At 41.1% G+C, this 22625-nt stretch overlaps 1 protein-coding gene across 12 annotated transcripts in view; it reads right to left on the minus strand.

Moving 5' to 3' along the window:
- NEO1 (neogenin 1) overlaps positions 1 to 22625 on the minus strand; it is a 516517-nt gene that overhangs the window by 89691 nt on the left and 404201 nt on the right. For 8 of the 12 annotated variants that reach the window (XM_073363099.1, XM_073363097.1, XM_073363096.1 and 5 more), the window contains exons 8-9: positions 17796 to 18015; positions 2587 to 2741 (exon numbers count right to left, since the gene is read on the minus strand). In XM_073363099.1, coding sequence (XP_073219200.1) covers positions 2587 to 2741; positions 17796 to 18015 — 375 coding nt within the window. The remainder of the gene's footprint in view (positions 1 to 2586; positions 2742 to 17795; positions 18016 to 22625) is intronic. The other 4 variants (XM_073363103.1, XM_073363101.1, XM_073363105.1 and 1 more) reach the window with 1 other exon arrangement.

Here is a 22625-nt window from a genome sequence, read left to right on the forward strand (position 1 = left end):
GCTCCCTGTGGGGCTGAAGCCCTGAGCGCATGGACAGAGTTGGGGACATGGAGGGCATTGCCCCCCCCAAACTACAGCTCAAGATCAAGGCAGTCCCGGGGGCAGTTCCACACCTCCCCCGAGTCCCCCCGCATCTTCTCTCCCTGCCCCCTGGCCAGGTCAGAGACGGGAAGCCAAAGCCGGGCACTGAGGGACAGCTGCTGTTCTGGCTGGTGCCATGGAGCAGGCAGCCACAGCATTCCTTCCTTTACTGCTGGTGCCCCAGGTTGAAGCTGCTCCTCAGCTTCCCCTCTTTGCTCCTGCAGAGACAGCCAGTAAGAGCCCCGAGGTGAGGAGACCCAGTTCCGTGGCTGGCAGACCCCTCCGGGAACAGGGACCCCAGGGGAGCCCTCCCAGCACACAGTCCCTAATACCACTCTCCCTATACACTGAGCTACGTCCTCCCTGCACCCTGAGCTACCCCCCTGCCTGCACACAACCCCTAGTACCCCTCTCCCTGCACCCTGAGCTGCCCCCCTAACCTCCACTGTCCTAGCCCACCTCTCACATGAGTTAGGGGAGGTACGTCAGGGGATGCTACAAAACAGACTGGCAGTGGATTATTTGCTTCTATGCCATGGTCACGTATGCCGGGAGTTTGCAGGCATGTGTTGCTTTAACATAACAGATGAAGGACCCTCCATAGAGGCTGATTTACAACACCTGCAGCAACTGGCAAGAAACACTCATCAGCAAACTGGGGAGGATTGGCTAGGCTCTTTATTTTCTGGCTCGGGCCTTTCCCCATGGCTAAGTGGGTTGTTCAGTCTGTGCTTTAAACTTCTTTTTCCTGTATTAATAGCATTATTCCTGCTGTGCTGTATGTGGTCCTGTGTAAAGGCACTTGTTTTGCGCAGCCTTGGGGATCTTAATTTTACGCATAGCCCGTTAGTGAGCAGATAAAGGTGAGAAAACTCAGGTATGGGAATGAGTATTCTCAAAGGAGGGAATTGTTGGGGTCCCAGGGCATGGCCACTAGGTAAGTCGAGGGGATGGAAGGCCATGAGTGTCGAGGAAGTCTCTTTGCTCAACCCCCACTTCACAGAATTCAGTCCTGGTTGGCCTGAGAAAGCCCTTGCACTCCCAGAATAATGCTGCAGCTGCAGATAGAGCTGTTTTGTGTAGGTTTTGCTGGCGCCAAGTTAGGATAACGGCAGGAATCAGCTACAAGGCCATAACCGCTTATTTGCCTCATTAATCGCAAGGGTAAGCAGGCTGTGCTGTTGTTTTGAATTGCTAAAATGCTCGTTAAACGTTGCCGGAAAAAGTATTGTTGTAACCCATATAAGGCAAAGCAGTTTTACTTGGCTGATGTGTAATGCAATAGAGATAAGGAGTATAAAGGTATGTGACTCTGCCTGCTAAGTGTGCAGGATTTGAGATTCTTTTCTCCCTGTACCTTCTTTGGAGCTCCAAATAAACTTTTCTGCTTCTCCACCCCATTGTGCTTATTGGGTGATGCACACCGGGCAATGAACCCCTGCTGTTGCTTGCCTCTGGCACTGGGTGCCGGCAATGGCACAGAGCTCCAGCTACCCCCTCCCTGTTAGTTGAGCTACCCCCTGCATACACACAGTGACCTCCTTCCTGCACCCTAAACTGTTTTTAAAATTTTTGAGCTAAGCCCCCCACCTTTGAGTTATAATTTTTGGTTGCGTGGCCCCTCTCAACCCAGGCAGGCTGGGTGGCCTGCTGAGGTGAGTTGGGGGTGGAGGTGGCAAGCCCTCCCTAGGACTCTGCCATGCAGAGATGGTTTGAGCCCTGCTGGCCCCTGTCCCCCACACAAATAGAAATCAAACTACAGCTATGCCCAAAGCCCCTGCCCCAAGGCCCCCCCACCAGGCCCTGGAGTTTTTATAGAATGTCGAGGGGGGCCTCAGAGAGAAAAAGGTTGAGAACCCCTGCCCTAGAGAAAGGTAAGAGGGTAAGAGAATTTGGCGCAGGTAACATAGCATTTTGACTCTCTTGAGTTTATCCTTAAGTCTGAATTTCCTGTGTTTATAACACAGATTTTTGGGACAATTCCAACATCCCAACAATTACAAGGTTAAGTTACTCAACCTCAACGCCAGGTTAACACTTTTTAAGCTGTTTGCAGTGTTACTATAGCCGTGTTAGTCCCAGGATATGAGGGGGACAAGGTGAATGAAGTAATATATTTTATTGGATCAGCTTCTGTTGGTGAAAGAGGCAAGCTTTCGAGCTCCACAGAGCTCCTTTTTCAGTTCAGTTTTTATCTGGACATGTTAATTGAAGAAGTTTATATTGTGACAAAATAGAATATTAATTAAAATATATTAAGAAATTTTAATATATAATTTTAATTTTTAAGGATCTATATATTACAATATTAAATTTATATTTCCAAATATAAATAATCCATACTATCTTAATATCATAATATGAGGCAGACTTGAAAATTCAGTCTAAAGCCATACTAGTAAGATCAGCAAGTGCAACCAGAGCATGAATAGCAACTTATTATGGGAAAAGGCCAGGATCTAGGTCAATGAAAGTCAGTAAGGGGTAGAAATGTTCAAGGCTTACCTTCAGGCTGAGTCGCCACCTTTAGTGGTATGGAGCTCTCTCCAGGGCCATGTCTGTTTTGAGCCACAACTCTGAAAACATACACGGTCTCTGGCATCAGGTTTTGGATTGTCACTTGCATCTCTCCAGGACGACTTGTATTTTCAACACGTTCCCTTTAGGAAAGAAAAGATTTGGGCAGGAAAACAAAAGTGAAGATTTATCACTGATTAGTAAAATGATAGTACAAATCTAACAGACATTCTGTTTGTACATATCTAATAAGTAATTGATATGATTAATTATATTGTACTGATTACACATTAATGTTAATATGCCAAAAGCACTGAAGACAAACAGCTTCTAGTTCTGCAGCTTCATTTTGAACAAACATAGCAAAGAAAAAAGTTACACACCACCACAGTGAGGAGAGGGGGAAAGCACTGTTTTGCTAGATTGTCTTATTCTTCATAACTAGATAATAATTCAACTTTAAAATTTGTCATAGAAGTCCAAAGCCCTGGGAGAAAAATTAAGAACTATTTAAATTGCTTTGGTTATTAATTCAGAGGATTGTTTTTAAAGCATCAGTTTAAGATTCTTTTTTGAGCTCAAATTTGATTTAGTTCATTCTGGTATTTGGACATTTTTTGTAAAATGTCTAAGTCTATGTTTGCAATGTTGTCACTTTCACCAACAGAAGTTGGTCCAATGAAAGATATTACCTCACCCATCTTGTCTCTAAGAAACAGTACAGCACATAATATCAAGCAGTGATCTTAGATGACCCTTACAATACCTGCCCCTAAAAGTCTAGTTGTGACCACTAGTGTATGTTTAAGTTTAGGATGGAGACTCAATCCTTAACTTTTAAAATTTAACAGATTTTTTCAGTTCATGTCACAACCGCAAAGTAAAACTTCATCCATTTTGATCAGCCCAGCAGCTCGAAAGTTCATGTGATGAAAAGTACTTTTTCAAACTAGACTGAAACATAGTTTTTAATGGGTTTCAGAGTAACAGCCGTGTTAGTCTGTATTTGCAAAAAGAAAAGGAGTACTTGTGGCACCTTAGAGACTAACCAATTTATTTGAGCATGAGCTTTCGTGAGCTACAGCTCACTTCATCGGATGCATACCGTGGAAACTGCAGAAGACATTATATACACACACAGACCATGAAACAATACCTCCTCCCACCCCACTGTCCATCTATTACCAGCAGGACAGTGGGGTGGGAGGAGGTATTGTTTCATGGTCTGTGTGTGTATATAATGTCTTCTGCAGTTTCCACGGTATGCATCCGATGAAGTGAGCTGTAGCTCACGAAAGCTCATGCTCAAATAAATTGGTTAGTCTCTAAGGTGCTACAAGTACTCCTTTAGTTTTTAATGACATTTGGCTTTTCTGAGTTTAGCTACAGCTATATTGCTGAAAAGTGACATTACTGGGGACATTACTGACAATGGGGAAAGCCCATAATCAGACTAAAACTAGTTTTCTATCTGCTCTAAAACAACAATTTTATTCAGTCCACATGGGGACCTGAAATGCATAAAGATGTTAGTGGCAGCCTTTAAATCTTATCCAAACTGGCTCAGAGGAGGTAGGTCTATATTATAGTTAATGTGAGGGATGTGTCGAAAGGATTCTTTAGGCACCATCCACACAAACTATAGTTTATGATCACACATTTGAAAATCACTTGCTCCTGATCTTTTAAAATTTCATTTATTTGGACTGCTGTGGATGTGATGTAGGTTAGATAGACTTCAAGAGAGTTTTTAATATTTTGCTGGAATTCCTTTTTAATTTTTTTTTGGTGACTGGCTAAAGATGCAATACAGTTTAAATCCAGTATGGGGTGTTGGGATTTGTTACAGACCAGCAGATGGAACTAAAGAATAGGAGGAGTTACTCCCTAAAACAACAACTATCAGCAACTAGTGGGAAAAAAACTCCAGTTAGAGGAGACTTCAGTTTGGGAGACGAATGTTGAAGGCCTCATGTAGCCAGCAGTAAAACATCTTTAGACTTTCTAAAAATTATATATGATAATTTTCTAACAAAAAAAATGTTGCACCAAACATGAAATAACTATTTTGGACATCTTTATGACTGATAAAGATGAATTAATCACTGGGTTGGAAGCTGGTAATTGCCTGGGAAGCAATGATCATGACCTGATGACATTCAATATGGGCAAACAGAGGATACCCTCAATCAGTAATATATATACTTGATGCTTCAAGTTTCTCAAAGTTGAGGAAATGAGCAAAAATGATTGGGAGGAAAAATTTAGACAGAAAAAGGAGTGTGCAAATTGGGAGTTTTTAAAGAAGATTTTGACCTTCTGGGGTCCCTTCCAACCCTGATATTCTATGATTCTATGAAAAAGCCTCAATTCCATAGTCAAGAAAGAGAACAAATTTGGTTAAAAGCCCATCCTCGTTTAGTGGAGAAGTGAAGGAAATGGGCACGGGTCACTCGCTGGAGGATTCTCTGCTCCTTGAAGTCTTTAAACCATGATTTGAGGACTTCAATAGCTCAGACATAGGTGAGACGTTTATCACAGGAGTGGGTGGGTGAGATTCTGTGGCCTGCATTGTGCAGGAGGTCAGACTAGATGATGATAATTGTCCCTTCTGACCTTAATATCTATGAATCTATGAAACAATCAGAAGTAAAAAAAAAAAAGCAATATATAAGAAATGGAAAATGGGAGAAGTAGAGATAGAAGTTGATATCAATTAAAAGTTATGAAGTGCAGAAAATTGATAAGGAAAGCTACAGACACCATGAAAAATCCATGGCTGGCAGGGCTACGGACAACAAAGAGGTTTTTTATTTTATTTTATTTTTTAAAGTATATTAGGAACAAAAGAAATTATATCAATGATACAGGACTATTACTAGACGGAGACTGCGATGAGGAGTGCTCCCCACACTGACCCTGCAAGAGCTGAATTAGACCAGGTGGGCCCAATCAGCTGGAGGCAGCTAATTAGAGAGAAGCTGGAATGCGTTACCTAGGGAGGTGGTAGAATCTCCTTCCTTAGAGGTTTTTAAGGTCAGGCTTGACAAAGCCCTGGCTGGGATGATTTAACTGGGAATTGGTCCTGCTTTGAGCAGGGGGTTGGACTAGGTGACCTTCTGGGGTCCCTTCCAACCCTGATATTCTATGATTCTAAGCTCACCTGTGAGGGACAGGCAGGGCTTCCACAAAAGACAGGAAACTGGAGGCAGAGGGGACTGTAGGGAAGGAGTCTGTAGTCACTCCCTGAAAAAAAGGGGTGGGACTGAAGAGATGAGTTGTCTAAAGTTACTCCCTGGGAGGAGTGAGTGAAAAGACTTGCAAACCCAAAGGAGTGGGAAAAGCCAGGAGGTATGGAAGCAGCTCAGTGAAAGGCAGCAAGGTGTAGGAATGGATCTTGGCTGCTGTGTAGAGGGTCCCTGAACTGGAACCCTAAGTAGAGTGGGCCTGGGCTCCCCTGCCAGCCACTGCAGGAGTGGCACTGCGAGGTAGTGAAGACAACGACTGCCTGAGATTACTGGAAAGCAGGAACTTCGATACACTCCTCCTCACCTCCCCGCAAGAAAGGGAAACCACAATCGTGACCTGGCCGGAGGGCTGAGTCACAAAGAGGACTGCTGTGTCTCCTGAGAGCAACAGAGGGGCTTCAGAGGAGAACTGACGGGGTGTAACTGCTGGGAGGGGCATCAGCCTGATTTAGCTAATCCCCAGAACCACCATCTAGCAGTGAGTACAGCAACTCCATTACTGAGATAGTGAAATTGTTAATAATGTTGCAAAAAGGCAGAAATGTTCAATAAATATTTCTCTTTTATATTTGGAAAGAAGTAGGATGATGAAATACTTTCCAGTCCAGTAGTGAGTGAGGAAGTTAGACATCAGCCAGCCCAGATAACTTTCACCCAAGAGCTGTACAAGAGTTGAACACAGAATGCAGGTCACACGTACAGAAGGGAGGACTCTATTCTGGAAAGTAGTGATTCCAAAGGATTTAGCAGGCAGAGTAGACAAACAAGTGAACATGAGCTGCCAGTGTGGTACTATGGCAAAAAGGACTAATGTAATCCTTAGATGTACAAACAGGGGAGTAGGAGTAGGGAGATGACTCTCTCTCTCTCTCTATACAGCATTGGTGAGCAGGTCTGGTATCCACATTTTTAAAAGAATGCTGAAAAATTGTAGAGGGAGCAGAAAAAAGCCACAAAACTGATTACAGGGAGGAGAAAATGCCTTAGAGTGTGAGATTTAGCTCAATCTTCTTATTTTATCAAAAACAAGATTAAGAGGTGACTTGATTTAAGTACCTTCATGGGGTTCTAATGGGTTCTACAGAGCTCTTTAATATAGTGGAGAAAGGCTGAACAAGAACCAATGGCTGGAAATTGAAGCCAGAAAAATTCAAATTAGAAATTAGGCACATTTTTAAACAGCGAGGTTGATTAACCACTGGAACAAATTACCAAGGGGAATGGTAAATCTCCATCTCGTTATCCTCAAATCAAGACTGGATGCCTTTCTGGAAGATATGCTTTAGCTAAGCACAAGTTATGCTTTAGTCACACATTGTTATTGAGCTCAATACATGGGTAAGTGGGTGAAATGTAACGGCCTGTTGATACACAGGAGGTAAGACTAGCTGAACATAAACTCTACGAAGTGTCACCTGTGTTATCAAAGGAGAACTAAACTTATGTTTATTACCGTTAAAGCAACAAATAATAGACAATGAAGTAATTTTTAAAAGAGATGTTTTGTAGGAGACCAGGCTAAGGTGCCACATTACCCTGTCCAGAAGATCTAAGTGATATAAAAGGGCAAGTAATCTCAGCCACCTCTGACAAGATATTGAATTCAACCACAATGCTGACCTTTAGTGAGTTATATTTTAGGTGGGAGAACAGATTATGCATGTCTGAATATTATGGCAACCAGAGGGGCTAGTGCCCCCAAACTCAGCAAACATCAAATAGAGCTACAAAACAGCAGAAAATGCCTCTACAGATACATTCAGTGTGGGAGTATGGTATTGAGGACTGTCTTATCCAGCTCAAAATTGAAAGGAATCATTAAAACCTACAAATCACCAGTAGTTATTACCTTTATTTTCAAACCATAGAATCATAGAATATCAGGGTTGGAAGGGACCTCAAGAGGTCATCTAGTCCAACCCCCTGGTCAAAGCAGGACCAATCCCCAATTAAATCCATTTTTTTTTCCATGTGAATTTTTGGCCAGCTGGGTGTTTTAAAAATATCATTTAAATACTCTGTTTTGTTTGAAAAAGGCAAACTCTTCCACCTTCTTCAAATTAAAATAAGAGCAGTATTACAGAAGTAGACATCAGCAACTGCCCCAATGAGTTAATAAAAGGAAAATGTTAACCTGTTAATACCATCCTTTCTCTTAATGCACTCCTTTGATTAGTGCACTTTGTTTAACTCTGCAGCAGAGGGCAGACCATTCTCACACTAATGATTACCTGCTATTAACTTGTTTGTGCTGAAGAGGGAGAAACTAAAAGTTTCTCTCATACAATTTTCCCCTCTTTCTCCACACTGCCTTCAGCTCTGGTTTATATTATGGAAAAACAGTGCAATGAAACCAGTTTTAAAAAAAGTTTCAGCTAGTTTTCTGCCCGAGTGGAGACTGGTTTTCAAAACTATTTTTGCCTAGATCACTACCACAATATTATACTCTGTCCCCACTGAAGAAAACCTGTGCTCCCTAAAAACAGTTTTTAAAATCACTTTATAAAAAGTTCCCCAGCACTGTTGCTTTGGTAGTGTAGAAGGAGCCTTAAAAGAACACACGCAACTTAATTTTTAATTGACTATTTTTTTAAATTTCAGTTTGACAGAGTATCCTATTAATATACTTAAAATACTTTTCTGCTTTTTTGATGTTTATAGAGGTCTTTTCAGCAAGAGAGGAGCTGACTGACTATTCAGTGAAACTGACTGACCCCAAAGTGCTATCAAACTGGAAAAACAGAGAAATAGTTTTTCCCAACTAACTTTTTCAGTTACAGTAGGTACAAAATTTTCAGTTGGCAAAATGCAATTTTGCAAATTGATGGGGTCCCTTTATAGCCTACATTGTATATAATGATTGATATTTAAAATACACAAAACAAGTGTAATCCGACGATGTTCAACAGCTGTGACTATCTCATTGACATGCAAAATATATCACATTTTATCACCCAAATGTAAATGTACTCACCAGTTTTACCTAAAAACATAACACTCAAGTTATTTTGCAAAATTATGAAAATAAAATTCTTGTAATGGAAAGGGAACACTTATTTACCAGAAATTAGTTATGTGGATATGTCAAAGTATTATCATTTTCAGTAATAACAGTATACAACAGCATGTTAAAATATGTTGAAATAAGTCTCATTAAGTGGTACATAAATCTTTCATTTATACTCTCTTAGGGAGTCCTGAATACCTTTATGAGCTCCAATGTGTTTAGGTACGCATAATAGGTAACATAACAGATGTCTGATATGAATAACTATATTACCCAACAGAACATTAAGGCTGTCCCATCTCACTCCACCTAAATTTACAGACAAACAGCTTTGTAAGACGGAATTAAGGTTGCAAATAGTTATCAATTACTTCAGGGTAAGAAGCCCTCAAGCGAATATTGTCATTTTCTCAAAAAAAGTTACAAATGCTAGCCTGGAAATTCAAATTTAATGTTACACTTGAAAGAATCCAAAAATTCTGGGAGGAGTGGTAGATATGCTGGAGGGCGGTAGGGTTAGGATACAGAGGGCCCTTGACAAATTAGAGGATTGGGCCAAAAGAAATCTGATGAGGTTCAACAAGGACAAGTGCAGAGTCCTGCACTTAGGACGGAAGAATCCCATGCACCGCTCCAGACTAGGGACCGAATGGCTCGGCAGCAGTTCTGCAGAAAAGAACTTAGGGGTTACAGTGGACGAGAAGCTGGATATGAGTCAACAGTGTGCCGTTGTTGCCAAGAAGGCCAATGGCATTTTGGGGTGTATAAGTAGGGGCATTGCCAGCAGATCGAGGGACGTGATCGTTTCCCTCTATTCAACATTGTCTGGAGTACTGTGTCCAGTTTTGGGCCCCACACTACAAGAAGGATGTGGAAAAATTGGAGAGAGCCCAGCGAAGGGCAACAAAAATGATTAGGGGTCTGGAACACATGACTATGAGAAGAGGCTTAGGGAACTGGGATTGTTTAGCCTACGGAAGAGAAGAATGAGGGGGGATCTGATAGCTGCTTTCAACTACCTGAAAGGGGGTTCCAAAGAGGATGGCTCTAGACTGTTCTCAGTGATAGCTGATGACAGAACCAGGAGTAATTATTTCAAGTTGCAGTGGGGGAGGTTTAGGTTGGATATTAGGAAAAACTTTTTCACCAGGAGGGTGGTGAAACACTGGAATGTGTTACCTAGGGAGGTGGTGGAATCTCCTTCCTTAGAAGTTTTTAAGGTCAGGCTTGACAAAGCCCTGGCTGGGATGATTTAGTTGGGGATTGGTCCTGCTTTGAGCAGGGGGTTTGACTAGATGACCTCCTGAGGTCCCTTCCAACCCTGATATTCTATGATTAGGAAAGTATTACTGAAACACCAAAGCCACCCTAGCTCTGCCTCATCCCCATTCCCTGAAGATCTATCCATTGTACCCACATGGAGACATTTTGCTGGAGATATTAGGGGGAACAGACTATTTGCAGAGTTTGGAATTGGTGGAGTTGAACCCTAGAGGAGATGGAGTTAGTATTGTCCATGTATTTGGTATATGCAATTTACACCACTATCTTGTACCATTAGCTACCTAATTAATGGTCCACCTCCTAAGCAGTCTGTAGCCCTGACACTGTAGCTAGGTGTTTATGCAAAGTTTCACAGTACGAAAAAACACTTCTGCACTTGAAACCTTGTACACACTTTGGGAAACCAGCTTGATTTTGGTCATTTTTAGTGAAGAGACAAAAAGGCAGGTATGACTTAGTGATTTTTAGGGAAGGCAGTACTTTATCTTCCGTGGGTACGCTTAATGCCCTGACTGTAGCAACATGAAGTCACGTGCCACAATTTAAATGTGATTCCATCAATGAAAGCAGGTCACTTCTCGACACTGAAGTCACTGATGTGAGATGAAGATGATGGTAATGGTTTGAGGACAGAGTTATTTCTGGTTTTCAGTTCTGTGAGCAGTGATACAGAAGCAGAAAAAGAAAAGGAGTACTTGTGGCACCTTAGAGACTAACCAATTTATTTGAACATGAGCTTTCGTGAGCTACAGCTCACTTCATCGGATGCATACCGTGGAAACTGCAGAAGACATTATATACACACAGAGACCATGAAACAATACCTCCTCCCACCCCACTGTCCTGCTGGTAATAGCTTATCTAAAGTGATCATCAAGTTGGGCCATTTCCAGCACAAATCCAGGTTTTCTCACCCTCTGCACCCTCCCCCCCCCAAACTCACTCTCCTGCTGGTAATAGCCCATCCAAAGTGACCACTCTCCCTACAATGTGCATGATAATCAAGGGGGGCCATTTCCAGCACAAATCCAGGTTTTCTCACCCCCCCCCCCACCCCCATATACACACACACAAACTCACTCTCCTGCTGGTAATAGCTTCTCCAAAGTGACCACTCTCCCTACAATGTGCATGATAATCAAGGTGGGCCATTTCCAGCACAAATCCAGGCTTTCTCACCCTCCCCCCCGGAAACACACACACACACACAAACACTCACTCTCCTGCTGGCAATAGCTCATTAAAACTGACCACTCTCTAAGTTTAAATCAAAGTTTAACCAGAATGTCTGGGGGGGGGGGGTAGGAAAAAACAGGGGGAAATAAGCTACCTTGCATAATGACTTAGCCACTCCCAGTCTTAATTTAAACCTAAATTAATAGTATCCAATTTGCAAATCAATTCCAATTCAGCAGTTTCTCGCTGGAGTCTGGATTTGAAGTTTTTTTGTTGTAAGATAGCGACCTTCATGTCTGTAATTGCGTGACCAGAAAGATTGAAGTGTTCTCCGACTGGTTTATGAATGTTATAATTCTTGACATCTGATTTGTGTCCATTTATTCTTTTACATAGAGACTGTCCAGTTTGACCAATGTAAATGGCAGAAGGGCACTGCTGGCACATGATGGCATATATCACATTGGTGGATGTGCAGGTGAACGAGCCTCTGATAGTGTGGCTGATGTGATTAGGCCCTATGATGGTGTCCCCTGAATAGATATGTGGGCACAGTTGGCAACGGGCTTTGTTGCAAGGATAGGTTCCTGGGTTAGTGGTTCTGTTGTGTGGTATGTGGTGGTTGGTGAGTATTTGCTTCAGGTTGCGGGGCTGTCTGTAGGCAAGGACTGGCCTGTCTCCCAAGATTTGTGAGAGTGTTGGGTCATCCTTCAGTGCTGGAAATGGCCCACCTTGATTATCATGCACATTGTAGGGAGAGTGGTCACTTTGGAGAAGCTATTACCAGCAGGAGAGTGAGTTTGTGTGTGTGGTTTTTGGAGGGGGGTGAGGGAGTGAGAGAACCTGGATTTGTGCAGGAAATGGCCCCCCTTGATTATCACACACATTGTGAAGAGAGTGGTCACTTTGGATGGGCTATTACCAGCAGGAGAGTGAGTTTGTGTGTGTGTGTGGGGGGGGGGGGGGGAGCGTGAGAAAACCTGGATTTGTGCTGGAAATGGCCCAACTTGATGATCACTTTAGATAAGCTATTACCAGCAGGACAGTGGGGTGGGAGGAGGTATTGTTTCATGGTCTCTGTGTGTATATAATGTCTTCTGCAGTTTCCACGGAATGCATCCGATGAAGTGAGCTGTAGCTCACGAAAGCTCATGCTCAAATAAATTGGTTAGTCTCTAAGGTGCCACAAGTACTCCTTTTCTTTTTGCGAAGACAGACTAACACGGCTGTTACTCTGAAATCAGAAGCAGAAAAGATGGCTTCTATAGATTTCTACAATTGTGGGTGTGTGGTTTCAAGTCCAACTATGATAATCCACACAGCCCCTCTTGCCCATGTAGCTTCTTCTTTCTGTATCCAGATCCTACTGTTAGAAGAGAAATATTGTACCCTGGGATGGAGGCACTTAAAGATTTAGTGGATTTATCTGGGGAATAGTTCCTAGACCATTAGATAGGCCCCAACTGCTCACTGCCTCCATCTGGCTCTCTCTGATCACTCACAAATTAGTACAAAATGTGACACAAGGTACTCTACTGCCTGCCCCCTCAAGACAGCTTCCCATATCTATTACCCCCTCACATTGCATCTGTCAGCATTTGGACCATGTGGAATTTATACAATTAAAAACTGCTTTGTAATAATCAGGAGTAGTGAAAGCAGACAGAATAGTTGTCTGCATACGTAGCTGCATTGCTACTGCTTGTTTTCAGTTGTTTATTTTCTATAACTTTCAGCTCTCCTTTTTAAACTTATTCTCTCCCTGAGGACGTTTTTTTAAGCAAGGAAAATTGATTCAGCTTCTTTGGAATATGAGGAAAATGGAAAATATAAGCTTTCCTCTTTTTTTTGCAACCTCTTTTTGAACAGCTCTACAGATGAAGCAGCTGGTAAGTGAAAGCTGACATTTGGTATGGTATTTCTGCTCATGAGCAGTGCCTGAGCATTGCCGTGAAAAATCATACTCTGATCATGAAAACTATATTTTGCAGTCTTATCATTAAGCTCGTAAAGTGAGCAGCTAAGGTAGGCCATGCCATATCTATGTGTGGCTCACTTCACTGTGCAGAGAAATTCAGTGAAAGTGAAATGTCGGTGGATGGGCATTCTGCAGGAACCACCTAATTTGCTGCTCATCTTGTATAAAGTAAAAGCTGCACACATCATTACAGTCTGTCAGTTATGTAGGACAGGGTATTCCAGTGGTGTCCAGACAAACAGTTTCACATTACAGAATTTTTTTCCTACTAGTTTTTCCTCTTTTTCCTGTAGAAATTCTGTTTAAATAGCTATGTTAGAAGAATGTTAAGTTTTCACTGTTAGTCACACAGAAGTCAGGAAATGACAATGCAAGTACAATTGTCCCTTTGTATATACACACTAAGACATAGTCTTTAATTACATGATCACATACTGTAACAATGAATGGGACTAGTAGCAGAGTAAGGTACTACTCAACATGATCAAGGGTATGAGAATCTGGCTCTAAATTGTTAATATACGTACTTGGCAGAAAAGACAACTCTCATGACCTGATTTTCAAAAGTGATGCAGCGCTACTTCCACTGAAGACAAGGTGGGTGAGATAATATATTTTATTAGACCAACTTCTCTGGTGAGAGAGACAAGCTTTTGAGCCACACAGAGCTCTTCATTTAGGTCAAAAGAGCTCTGTATGGCTCGAAAGCTCGTCTCACACCATCAGAAGCTGGTCCAATAAAAAGTATTACCTCACCCATCTTGTCCCCCTCATATCCTGGGACTGACATGGCTACAACTACACTGTAGTTCCACTGAAGTCATTCCAACACCGTTAAAAGTCAAATCATAAAGCAAAGATATGTTGGCTCATTTTGACTTTGAAAATAGTACAAGTATACAGGAATATAAAAATATTAAATATTACAATATATGTGGACTTAACACAAGAAAAAATATAATGTTTTATTCAACAAATAGAAAGTGATCATGTGATTAAAGGTTGTTTCATAAGATACGCAAGAGGGGACAGAGTTACCCTTGTACATGCAACCTTAACACTGGGATTTCATAATTTCTGAGTAATTAACTATGTAATTGTAACATTCTCTTAACATTTTAAAAATTGGATTAACAAACAATTCTGCCACAAAGCCATACAACTAGTCAAAGAAGCCAGTCGGCATCAAAAAGTGTAATGGGATACCCATTGTCAACTTCACCACTCTTCTGTTTGAATTTTTTTTTAGACTACTGTTAGGATATCTAAGTTTAGTGTAACAGAGTTCCAAGAAATAATTCTCCCCATTTTTCAGTTTATTTTGTGCATAATCAGTTTCCCTTGTTCGTTTGATTGTTCCCTGCAACAATGGACAGAAAAAACATTTAAACACGAAAATATGATTGCAAGTCACAAAAAAGTGACCAAGGGACTTGTTGTTAAACTAATACCTGAAATTAGCCTTAGCTAAGAATTTTCAAATTTTTTTTAGTGTGTATTGTATTTTAATATAGAGATTGTCCCATAATCCACCTTACAAACAAAAGTAAAGTACCTTAAGGCTGTGAAATTCAAAGGGTATTAAGGGGAATTCAATGGAAGTTGGGTGTGTGACTTCCTAGGTATCTCTGAACATCCCAGCCTTAGCATATGTTGCAATGAAAGATAGCAAACATTGGAGGTGGAGATATGGAGGAGCTAGTACTATGTGACAAATCTGCTTTCTGAAGACCATCAGCAGCCCATGCATCTCAGCTTGAGAACTTCTGTTCTTATTCATTGTTTTAAAAAAAATTGATTAGATTTCAAGTTGACAGTATCCTTTCTAAAACAAAGTTGGTATTTCTATGCCAAACCTTTTTCTAATTTTAATTTGATTCAAGATGTGAGTGCATCCCATTTGTTGCCCGATATCTTCCAAATACCCTCTAGAATCCTACCACAGGATTTGTTTGTGAAATTTCAAGCAGATTGGTTTAGGTAGAGTGAAGTTAGTGACTGTATGCATGACAAGAGTCAAGCTTTGAATAGAGGACTAGCTTCAGGCTCTGAATGGAAGATTAGTTGCATTGTTAACTAATCTCCTAATAAACAATGCATTTGAACAATTGTTTGCTTAATTAAGTTCAGTAGAATCAAAATTCAGCCTAAACTGGATAAACACTGGCAACTTGTCAGGTCATGCATAATTTGAATATGGTAAAGCAGTTAGCAAGCACACTCATTTTTAACGAGAAGGTATAGCATTTAGAGAGGACGATGGTTGTATCTTACTTTTAATCTAGTTCATTATACTTTCTTTTAGCTTCTTATTTAAGTTACACACATTTTCTAGCCATAGGTACGCGGATCTCCAGGTCCAGCTTTCATCTCAGGATCTCAACACTTACAAATGTTAAATTACATAACACCCTTCTAAAGTAGGTAAACAACATTATTTTTATTTGGCAGAAAAATACACTTATGCAAAGAGATTAGCAACAGAGCCTGCAGGAATGCTGACTGGGGCTGCGTCCACCTCACATGAGGTATGTCTACACTGCAATAAAACACCCTCGGCTGGCCTGCATCAGTTGACTGAGGCTCATGGGACTCAGGTTGTGGGGCTATAACATCGCAATGTAGACATTCAGGCTCGGGCTGGAGCCTGGGATCTGAGACCTTCCCCATTTGCGGGGCCTCAAAGCCCAGGCTCCAGCACAAGCACGAACATCTACACTCCAATGTTATAACCCCGCTGCCTGAGTTAGCTGATGTGGGCCAGCCGCAGGTGTTGTATTGTAGTGTAGACATACCCTTAGGCACTGATCCAGCAAGATTCTTAAGCAAGTGCCTAACTTTAAACACAAGAAGTCCTACTGAAGTCAGTGACATGACTCACATGCCTAAAGTTAAACAAATGCTAAAAAACCTTGCTGAATTAGGGCCACAACAGAATTTGTGTGGGCCAAAGTAAGAGAACCACGGGGGGTATTAGCAGCAAATCAATCCCTGCCTACATGGTAATGCCCTGGAGTTTCTTAGATAATTCTCTAAAGATTAAGGGATGCTTCTGCCCCTTTGCTCAGGAGAGAAACACTTCAGCAGGAAGTGTCTTCCTGGTTCCTGCTGTCTTATTTACACAACTGAAGACCCTGAATTGGGGGAGGCAGGCAGGCATTCCCAGAAAGTTGCCCCCTGAGTTCCCAGACGGTAGAGGCACCTGCATCCCCTGAAGACTTGCACTGCTTAAACTGAGTATTAACTCCTGTTTACCAAGTAGGGGAGCTTCTACCTCATGGTGACATTCTGCCATTCTGAGCAGCAGATCCTTTTACTAAGAAAGCTCGATGGATTGAATTAAACTGGTGAAGCACTGTGCCAACACAAGAATCATGAATAATCAGCACTACGATGATTTTAATGGCAATTCTTGTACATAAAGAAGTCAACAGTCACCAACAGTTACCACACTGTAGTATCTGGAATCTGACAGTATGTCCCTGGTTTTAGAACATGAAATAATTTCTGCATTTCAGATATTGTGGTGTGGTATCTATCTATTGACTGTTTAAGGGCTAACATGGTGCAAGAGTTTACCACACTATCAGCATCCCATAGGTGGTGATAAAGTCCACAAGCACTTTTAGCTATTAAGCAGTCTGCTCAAAGTATGCAACTGACCCTTTGCAATGATTCAAAACCAGGCTGATGCCCACTTCACGAACATGCTTCAGTTTGAAAACTACCAGTGTTTGTTTTCCAAGTATATTTTACTTGTCCCTTGAAAATTAGCCCTGAAACAAATATCAAAGACTGCCAATTGTAATGGTTTCTAGTAAAACTTTGGCAACCTCTCTAGCCCTTCAGCTTTTGGTCACTGTATGGAGCCACTATATATATATATATATATATATATATATATATATATATATATATATATATATATATATATATATATATATATATATATATATATATAGTGGACACCAACAAATTAGAACTGAATAAAGACTGGGAGAGAATGGGCCACTACAAGAAATAATTTCCCTGTACTGACCTTCTTGTCAACTGTTTGAAATGGGCCACCTTGATTGCATTGGCCTCATTAGCACTGCAAAAATGATTTCCCTTCCCTTGGTATTCACCCCTTCTTGTCAACTGTTGAGAATAGCCACTTCCACCCTAATTGAATTGGCTCGTTAGCACTGACCCCCCACTTGGTAAGGCAACTCCCATCTTTTCATGTGCTTTGTATTTATACCTGCCTACTGTATTTTGCACTCCATCCATCTGATGAAGTGGGTTTTAGCCCACAAAAATTTATGCCCAAATAAATGTGTTAGTCTCTAAGGTGCCACAAGGACTCCTCGTTTTTTTTGCTGATACAGACTAACATGGTTATCACTCTGAAACCTATACATATATTGTTTGCCTGTAGAAACTAGTGTGAAGGGACAGTATTTGAGTTGTGAAAGGATGCAGAAAACTGAATTCAATCCAATTCACAAGCATAGATCTTTACCTGTTTATACCTTCCTTGGTGTAGAATACTGTATAGGTGAGGTTGTCTCCATGAGGATCTGATGCTGGTGTCCGCCACGTTAGTTTGATGAAGCGAGTAGAGACGAGGGAGGCCACGACATCCCGAGGGGCCGAAGGCAACGGTCCAGTTGTGGCTGGTGCTAGATGGTCAGTAGTGGCACTGGTCAGTGAAGTGGGAGGTAATGTTGGGATGGCAACATCTTGTCATGTGCAAACATTGGGGAATATGAAGGGCAAACATCACGACGGTTTAAAAAAAGAAAACAGAAAAAAACAAAAGAAATAAACAAAACCACGATGGGAAACAAAACAAAATGAACACACACAAAAAAGGCCATTAAACTGAAGGCTGACATGCAGGCAAAAGGTAACTACTGAAAACTAATGGGAAATATTAAAGGACACATCACTGTAGAGCAAGCAGACCAAATCTCCATTGTAATGGAAGTGGCAAGGGAAGGGGAAGGGTGAGAATTGAGGAAAAATATCACCTCATAAGAGGACACATCCGTGCCCAACAATATTTTTCATTTTTTGAGAGAAAAAAAAATTAACGTTCATTTGCTATTCAATAGTACATTCAAACCTGATTTTCTATTTTACTTTGTTAAAATGTGATATTAATTTGTACTAGACTCAGTTATAAAAGGTAATCTTTGGATTATACAAAGCTCATTGAAGAGGCACTGCAAAGTTATCCAGTTCTGATGTGTAAATTATGAAGTAGTTTAGCAGAGTTCCAGTCACGTATCAAACTATAGTGTCATCTACCTGCTGCATAGTACCATATAACTGGTATCTGAAGGAGTTTGGGGCATAATACAGTCAATACATGTGATGCAGTGATATTCTTCCCATGAAATTTAGACAGGAAGGTTGTGTTTTTTCTCCAAGGTGCTCCTATCTTCCACCCAAATCAGGTATTTCTCTCCAACAACTAGTTACTTCTCATTGTTTATTAATTTTTTCAATGACAATTTTAAAGGGTATTAACAGAACCACACCTAATGTTGCTTCATGACATGAAGAATACGATGTAAACTTTGTTGTGGAATGTCTTGTATGTCATCATATATGATGCTTCTATACTAATGCTGAGACAAATCCCTTGGATTAATATATTAAAAAGTGGTAAAGTGTAATCTGATGCATGTTAATAGCAGTCGCTACTGTATGTAAATAGTTTTATGCTGAATCCCATTAAGGCAATCCATGCAAGCCTCCACTAAATCTAGTGCAAATATTCTGTGTAGGAGAAGCCCAGTTACATGCAGTACTATAGGCTGTGCATGCAGCAACTCTGATTGCTAAGGTCACCTGACATTTTTTTTCAGTTGCTTACAATTTTATTAAAAACTTAAACCATTCAGGTTGACTTGTTTTTGGAAATGTCATCTAAAATGGTTCAACCATTTCCAAAAATGTGGTTAGGGAACAATACATGTTTCTAACACTCTTACAAACATTTTGTTGAGAAGTCATGTGGACCCTAAACTCAGGTGTCTAGAGGCAAAAAGTCCAATTCATTAACTGTCCACTTTCCAAACTGTGTTATACTACTAAAATAATAGCAAAGTATTATTGTTCCTTTATAGTTTTTCTGAAAATTATTTTGTACTTTGTTTTACATTAACCATGTGTGAGCCTAATCATCATGTCCGAAATATTACTGATGTAAAATCTGAATCAGCACTAGTTGAACAGTCTGACAATATTGTGATTGCTTGGATAATGGAGCTGTTTTTGACCTTCTTGGAAATCAGGATTAAATTGGGATTTACAATAAGCTAAAAGCATCTTTGATGCATGCTATGTAGTTTGCAGGCTTTACATTTAACTTTTGACACTTTAGTAGAGGCTCTGGTGTGAATTATTAAAATTTGGAGTTTGCCTCACTCTTTTGTTCATGGTACACAATATGCTATTAAATTTTTTTACGCAGTTATATCATCCATAGGAAAAAGGAGGAAGTGACTGATTGTTGTGCACTAGAGGCATAGAGGGACAACTGCAGTATTGGCGGATGATGAGCACCTCTGTCATGAGTGGAAAGGACAAAGCTACAGACACATCCACAGAATAAAATAACGTTACAGTTGCATGAACGACACACAAGACAGCAAATCAGCGCAGACACTGAAAGACAGGGCTATTGATAGTGTTACTAAAAGAACCTTCATTTTAAATTCCAAATATGAAAACTGTCAACAAAATATCCTCTCAGCCTTGACCAAGCACAACTTTCTGTTCTCATAATTTCCATTTCTCCAACAACTGACAATGGCTAAAGCACTATATACAACACACTTACAACCATGCTTAGAATTTAGTTTATGCTTCGTATCACTTTCATATTGCAGGTTCAGTCCTTAAAAAAAAACAAAAAAACAAAAAAAACCACCCCAACAACTCGCCATTTTTTATGGTGCTAGAAGTGATATTCATTGGCTGATAGCCTAGAATATTTGCTTTCATCAGACCTACAGAATGTTAAAGTCTATAATGAGAACTACTTAATATGAAACAATCACGCACACAATGCCTCAAAAGACCTGTGCTTTTGTTGGTTAAAGGACCACAGCAAATAAGTCTCCATCTCTCTTCTATCTTCTCCTTTGACTGTGACCTTGCATTCCCTTCACTGACTGGTCCTTAACTCCGCCCCACATATCACATATGCCATTCTACCTATCTCCACTATAACTGCCACATAGTCCACATCTGCTGAAATCCCCGCACCCCTTTTTTAAAAAAAATCTCCTCTCTGACCTTGTTTACATTGGTAATGTTTGGGAAAAGCACAGGTGAAGCCATCATGACCACTAAATTCCAGTGACACTGACATTGTTGCTGGGATACTGTGATCAGAGTCTATTTACTTTAAGAAGAGTAATTTTCAGAGATTGTCTAAGGCACCCAGAACCTGGGATAGGTGTGTTTTTGCTGTAGAGTAGTAGAAACTGAAATACAACAGATTAATAACTGCTCCAAATACCAGCATGTACAGAATGCCATTGGCTCTTCTCAGACAAACTATGTAGCGCAGTCAGCATTCCCATCTTCAAACAACTCCACTAGGTTCTCATCCATTTCAAAATCCAACCCAAGCCCCCCCGCATATCTTTATGGATTTCTTACAGACCTTGGGCCAGATTCCGGTCCTCGTTCTTGGGCCAAATAAGAGCTGCAGCAACCCAGGAGAGATGTGGCTGTATGTGGCCTTACAGTGCTTCACCTTGTACTCCTAGGTATATGGGAGGTACCAAGGCATAAAGGGGGCAAAGCAGGGAATAGCATTCATCAAAGTGCTTAGATGTATGCTTAATCTTAATCACATTCATAGTCCCATTAAAGTCAGTGGAACTCCTCTGAAGCTCATATTTAAGTACCTGCCTCACTGTTTCACTGGACTGTGTCCCTAATCACTGACACCCTTTATGTTCCCTCAACACAATCTTGCCATTGTGGATAAAAATGTGGTAGTGTTCTGTATAGCTCCTGTATTCATGAATAATCTCCCTGCTAGGGTGACCAGATGAAATGGACAAAATATTGGGGGAAGCAAAAAAAAAAAAAGCGGCCAGAGCGGCCAAAACCGCAATATGGGACAAATGGCGTCCCGACCGTGCATTGGTCGGGACATGGGACAAAGAACTAAAAATTGGGACAGTCCCAATTTTATCGGGATGTCTGGTCACCCTACTCCCTGCATAGCTGAAGACTCTCGTTTTAAATTCCAGTTGAAAACCTATTTTTCCCCTACAGATTTTATTTCTTTTCCTTCTACTTTTATCATGTTACTTCATGATTCAATTCCATGAAGTACTTTGGGATTCAGTTTGTGTGAAGAGTGCTATACAAATATCAAGTTGTACTGTACTGCACAGAAGCCACATCAGGCAACCATACGTCTTCTGAAGTGGTAACTACTGGTCCATCCCTGACAGATGACTGCTTCACTGCTACGGGGTAGCATTTTCATAAGCACTTAACTGTGTCTGGAGCCTAAATTCCATTCCAGGGGGACTTAGGCGCCTAACTCAGTTAGGCACTTTTGAAAATTTTACCCACATAATTTCACATAGCATCCATTTCATTGGCTTAACACTCAAAGAAAGTTAAATAGCCACCCTTTTAGTTGCTCAGCCTAATTCCAGGAAGAATAAGGGAAACCAATATCTGTTATGAATTTAAAAAGAAAAAAATTAAACTCAGTAGCAAATCCTTTTCCACAATAGCAGTTCTCCCTCCTAAAATCCAACACTTCTTGACATTCTAATTTCAAAATCTGCATCTTCAGAGTACTTTAGATCAGGGATCGGCAACTTTTTGCACGCGGCCCATCAGGGAAATCTTCTCGCAGGCTGGGACGGTTTGTTTACCTACAGTGTCCGCAGGTGCGGCTGATCGCAGCTGCCACCGGCCGCGGTTCGCCGTTCCAGGCCAATGGGGGCTGTGGGAAGCGATGGCCAGCACATCTGTCGGTCCACGCCGCTTCTTGCAGCCCCCATTGGCCTGGAACAGTGAACCACGGCCGGTGGCAGCTGCAATCAGCCGCACCTGCGGACGCTGTAGGTAAACAAACCATCCCAGCCCACCAGCGGATTTCCCTGACGGGCTGTGTGCCAAAGGTTGCCGATCCCTGCTTTAGATTAATGTTTTGGCTAGTGTATGATGTCTTGGTAATATTGTCAGGTGATTTATTTAAATTATAAGCTCTTTGGGGCAGGGAACATGTCTTACCTATCTTTGCAAATCAGGTTAACCATGTTAATTAAAAAAGTTATATAAAGGCTTTTAAATAACCAAA

This window comes from Lepidochelys kempii, chromosome 10 (genome assembly GCF_965140265.1).
Source record: "Lepidochelys kempii isolate rLepKem1 chromosome 10, rLepKem1.hap2, whole genome shotgun sequence".
Lineage (NCBI taxonomy): Eukaryota > Metazoa > Chordata > Testudines > Cheloniidae > Lepidochelys > Lepidochelys kempii.